Source organism: Salvia splendens, chromosome 3 (genome assembly GCF_004379255.2).
Source record: "Salvia splendens isolate huo1 chromosome 3, SspV2, whole genome shotgun sequence".
Taxonomy (NCBI): domain Eukaryota; kingdom Viridiplantae; phylum Streptophyta; class Magnoliopsida; order Lamiales; family Lamiaceae; genus Salvia; species Salvia splendens.
The window spans coordinates 32,796,692-32,802,497 of NC_056034.1; the positions used below are offsets into that span (position 1 = coordinate 32,796,692).

Here is a 5,806-nt window from a genome sequence, read left to right on the forward strand (position 1 = left end):
CTTAATAGAAATTTTAAAATTCTAAAAATTAAATTCATATTCACCTTCACCTTCTTCAGAATAGTTGACAATGCATGTGGGGTATATTTTGAGTAATGTTTATGTCAAGTGTGCTTACTACTTGCAAAATTTAATTGATAATTAGAAATATTATGTAGACTGGGTCACCTTTATGACCAAATGGAACGAATATTAATTCAAAAAGGTCTCATTTTTGTAACAATTTTCTTCCGGAAGAAGATCGCCGGTGAACTGATCTCAATTAAGCTGATTTAGAGGCGCCTTAATTAGCCTAAAAATAATTAGGTAACATTTACAATTATTACTCTTTCAGAATATTTTTGGTATTTTGCTCTTTTAAATTCATAATTCTTGTATTCTATATTTTGGTCCAATTTGATGGGATCCTTTAATTCAGATAGGAAAAATGAATCCTGCGGATGCCATGAGCAGAGCAAGTGACCTCAATAACTCCGAAATTCTTCATCTTCAGGCACAAATCTTAAGAGGTTTGTCCCCATCTATACATTAACAAAACTTTAATTCAGATTTATGTGGAAGTACCTCTTTTATTTAGTATTTTCTTTTAAGTATATTAAAACGGTAAAATATCTTAGTGTTCAATTTTGATCGCCCCCTTTATTTGTAATTTATTAATTATTAAAATTGCCGGAAAAACCATAATCTTTTACGGTCAATCTCGCACCTTTCCAAGATGATTAATTATATCATAAATTGAACATATTTTTTCTCAACTGCCCCATTATCTAAGATTTGGGAAAAATTATGTATGATACGACTTACGAGAAATACTATACGGACAAAACATTTGACAACTTACATGGTATCGTTTAATACACTTAGTTAGTCACATCTTAAATTATTATATAGTACATGCATACGTACACGCTATGTTAATAAATTCAAACATGTAGCATGCCAGAATTTTTGCCAAGAGACAATTAAGGAAAAAAAGTTAAAATTATGATATAAATGATCATTCTTTAAAGTTGTAGGATTGACCAGAATTTGACGATTTTTTTTTGCAATTCACCCCTTATGTATTGTATGATTGGTTTGATGCAGAGCAAGATGAAGATCTTGAGAAACTGTCGGAGGTAATTGGAAGCACAAGCCGTATTGCATGGGCCATCAAAGAAGAATTTCGTTTACTTGAAGGACTCGACGTTAGTTTCTTACTTATACACTAACCTTTTATCACATTTAATTTAATTTAATTTAATTTAATTATACATGGCTCCGTTTTGTATTCATTGAAATTCACCGGTTCTCATTTTAATCTTCATTTTACCTATTTTCGTAATTGCCATTTACTTGGTTTACTAATTTATTTGTTCAACATTGCTTGCTCACTTTATATTGATCACCCTTTCTTGTGTGTTTCAAGGACTTATTTTATTTTACTTCCCCGTCCCACCTTAGTTGGAGTTTATTTATTTATTTTTTGACAGGAAGATTAAGAAACGAGTGTTTAGAGGTTAAACGGAGAAAGAATAAAGTAAGAAATAAATAAAGAGTAAAATATGATAGAATAAAGTAATTATAAAAAAAGAAACGACTGAATTGCCCTGAGTTAAAATATGTTACTGAATTAATCAATGTCTGTTCAGGCAGGTGTGAACAAATATGTTGAGGTTCCAGACTCCAAACTACAGGTGAATTTTTATTTTATTTTCTTCCTTTTTTTTGTATATTTTCGTAACCTTTAACGTAAGGTTATTTTTAATAGCACCTGAAACTGTAACCTAAGTTGATATTAATTTATTATTCTATCTTCAGCGAGTGCAGAGAAGGCTTGAAATCTCAAACAAACACACAATGCTACTGCTTTTGTCATTAATTGGAATTATTGTGTTGGCTGCTTTCATTTATATACTCACCAGGTATTTGTAAATTTGTAATGAATTTTGTAATAAAGTTGTCACACAAAAACTCATTCTACACTTATCATCAATGCTAATTCTTTAATTAAATTTTCGATTCCAATATAAAATTAACGATTATAAGAGTAAAAATAACCACTTTTTAATAGTCGTATGATATTTTTATGATTAAATGTGGTTATTTTTAATCTTATAATCGTTAATTTTATAGAAAACAAGTCAACAGAGTATTGTGGCCCCACAAATGTGGAAATTGCAATGTATACACGATTTGTGTTGGTTGTGTCGCCATGAAGTAAGTTGTGTACATGCTCTAATAATATATTTACATCATTATGTTTTTAATTAATAGTTTAGTTAAGTGTTTGAATTAAAAAAATAAAATTCAAAATCTTTATATATTTTTTAAATATAAAAAAGTAAAATTATTAAAAATCATATTACAGAATTCATTTTTGCATGAATTAGTTTTCTGTTAGCTTTACTATGACGTTGATTTTTCTTCATCCAAAAAGATAGTGCACACATTTTTCTTTTAGGTTATCGAAACAGTGTACACTTATTTCTTTGAAATTGAACACAATTTTTATTATTTATTCACACGCTCAATAATTATTTATTTATTATAATTAATAAATTACATTCGAGACAAATTTTAAGATATGGATCGGATCGAGTATGATATATTTCAAAGTTGACTCCGAGGATCATTTCTGAATTTGTGCGTGTCATCCTTACTCCAAGAATAAATAATAAGAGATGAAGTAATTATTACTCCCTCTGTCCCATTAAAATAAGCCATATTTTCTTTTTCGTCTGTTCTATAAAAATAGTCTATATCCATTTATAATAATCTTTTTTCTCCTTCTCTTTTACTTACTTCATCCGTTCTCCATTAATTGACATTAATTTCTTTTTTCATCCGTCCCCAATTAATTGACGCCCTTTCTTTTTACTACTTTTAGTAATAGACCCACATTCCACTAATTCATTTCACTCACATTTCATTAGTAGAAAAATAATATATAAATGCATGACTCACATTCCATTAACTATTTCCACCTATTTTCAACTATGTTTCTTAAAACTCGTGTCAAGTCAAGTACCAGTGCTAATTAATGGGATACGAAAGGAGTATACTTTATGGGCTCCACAATTCAATACACAATTTCAACTACTAAACTCCTTCTCTCTTACTTTACTAATTACTCCCTCCGTCCGCCATTAGGAGTCTCATTCGTTGGCGGCACGAGTTTTAAGAAATGTTAAGAAAGGTGGGTAGAATAAAATTAGTGGAATATAGGCTCACTTGTATATATTAGTTTTAACTGAAATGTGAGTGGAATGAATTAGTGGAATGTGAGACTCTATTACAATTTATGGTAAAAAGTGAACCGAGACTCCTATTTGCGAACAGACTAAAATGAAAAAATGAGACTTCTATTCATGAACGAATAGAATATATATTACAATGGTTGTCAACCCTAAATAATTTATTTCTATATGACAGATGGAGTAAAAGAATATTTAAATATACTAGTAGTTTTTATGAATATTAAATTAATTTATTGGATCGTGGAGAAACAGTGAAAGAGTCGTATTAAAAACCCTAATTTCACGCACAACGAGATCCGATTATTTGTATATACCCCTTTGAGGGGATATTTCTCTGTCTCGCTCTACAAATATTCAATGTCTAATCACCGACTCTTCTTGTCCTTTACATGTCTCATTTGATTAACCAAAAAAAATAGTAAACGAATTCATAGCTTCGATTCTGCTGTCACTGTGAGTTGGTGTTTCGTCAAAAGTGGTAAGATTTTGGGAGTTTTCAGATTTCATAGAAATAAGCCAAAATTGTTTAGTTCCGATCGAGAGGTAGGCAATGGAGCAGAGAGAGAGAGATTGACAGAAGAGAGTGAGCTCAGGCAGAGGCAATTTGGAAGAGGCTTTGTGTGGATGCGTGTGCTCGCTTCTCTTCTGCCAACTTCCCTCTCTTTCACTCTCTCCTTGCTTCCACATTCTTTGTATTTGGTTGGACTTTCCATAAATGCCCCTTTCTTTCAATACACACACACACGAGTATGACTTTTTTTTAATAGAAACACCACATCTATGAACAAGTGCATACTCTACTTGCTTCCATTTGTTAACAAAAGTTATTTAAATTCATAGGGTTACATTCTTAAAACTTATTAGAAATAACATTTTAGACCTATACACTGATTTCATATCTCTCTTTACTCCCATATGACATATTAATTGTTATAGTTCATTTTTATTTTCATATGCCAAGAGTGGTTGGAATTTTTAAATTAGGTATAGACCAGCCTCATGTTGAACTGGTCAAAATTTAATATGTAGATATATTGTTAGGTTATTCATTTTTTCAGTTCCCCCGATATATATACTGTTAGGTTAGTGAAATTTCACCCGCATTCGACAAACCACTCTAATACTATATGATAAAAATTCATAGTCACTTAACTTGAATAGAAGGTTGGAATAATTTAGAGGAATAGATATAAATAAGATAATATATGTTTGATGCTATAATATGTAATCCTAGAAGATATGTTTAGATTTGTTTTACATCCGATATAAAAGGACAACATTTGTATCTATTATTAGTACTTCCTCCGTTCTATAAAAATATGTGAACTTTTCATGATCGTTCGTCCATAAAAATATGTGCATTTCCATTTATGAAAAATTGTCCCCCGTATACATTAATATATTTTGTAACTTATATCACTATGGCCCACCATTACAACTCATTAAACATTAATAATAATTTGGATCTCACTATCCACAAATACTATTTTAACTACCATTCTCCTCCTCCTCTCTTACTTACCAATTGTGCATTAATTTCCGTGTCATTTCAACTGCACATATTTTATGGGACGGATGGAGTATATTACTTCCTCTACTCTTACAACAAGTAGGTATCTGAATATTTGAAATTGAGAGTTCGATTCCAAGGATGGACATGATTTTCCAACCAAGCTCTTAAGAATAAAGGCCAAAACTGGTCCTGAACATATGTCCATTTTATGATTTTGGTCTTATACTTTTTCTTTTGAATTTTTGCATCCTGAACATTTCAACTCGGATCACAATTGGTCCTACACTAACAATTCTGTCAATTTTTAAACTGTTTTAACCCGATTTTGACCGATTTTTAAACGATCTTAACTCGAATGAGACTGCTAAAACCATCAAAATCGGTTAAAATTGGATTAAAACCGTTTAAAAATTGACGAAATTGTTAGTGTTGGACCAATTGTGATCCGAGTTGAAATGTCCAGGATGCCAAAATTCAAAAGATAAAGTATATGACCAAAATCGTAAAATGCGCATATGTTCAGGATCAATTTTGACATTTACTCTTTATTTTATAATAGAATGTGATTGTAAAGAGTTAGTTATATGGTGGGTCTATCTACCTAAAATTGACTAAAGTAAACGGGACTTTAAATCAAGGACACCTGCCTCTTGTTTTTGCTTGCCTTGTCTATAGTAATTCCATGAAGATTTTGTTTTACTAAGTGAGACCCTTAGTTGTAGTTAGATCATGCAATGGAGTAATCTTCTAGGAAAATACTTTCAAGTTTTGTTACTGTGTTTGGAATAGAGATTAGGTTTTTTCTTTTAAGAATGCTTAATATGTGAATCTACTTCACGGACCCAATTATAGCAAGGTTGGATTTGTAATAAATTTGATGAATGGTTTAATGAATAGAACATATCATAAAATTAGTAAAAATATCATACGTTTGATGCATCAAGAAGAAAGAAAATTGTACCTCGTTGGGGCATGAAACATGAAGCGTATTAGCCATTCACTCATATCCACCATAGTAAATGAGACCCTAATGTCATTGTTCTTTGGGATGCAT

At 30.7% G+C, this 5,806-nt stretch overlaps 1 protein-coding gene across 1 annotated transcript; it reads left to right on the top strand.

The window, feature by feature from the left end:
- Positions 1-200: 200 nt before the first annotated feature.
- Positions 201-1,994, top strand: LOC121796424 (syntaxin-52-like). The gene is made up of 5 exons (XM_042195290.1): positions 201-306; positions 419-509; positions 1,087-1,187; positions 1,632-1,676; positions 1,801-1,994. Exons 2-5 carry the CDS (start codon positions 428-430, stop codon positions 1,912-1,914), a joined length of 342 nt encoding a protein of 113 aa, XP_042051224.1. The 5' UTR covers positions 201-306; positions 419-427; the 3' UTR covers positions 1,915-1,994.
- Positions 1,995-5,806: the final 3,812 nt, after the last annotated feature.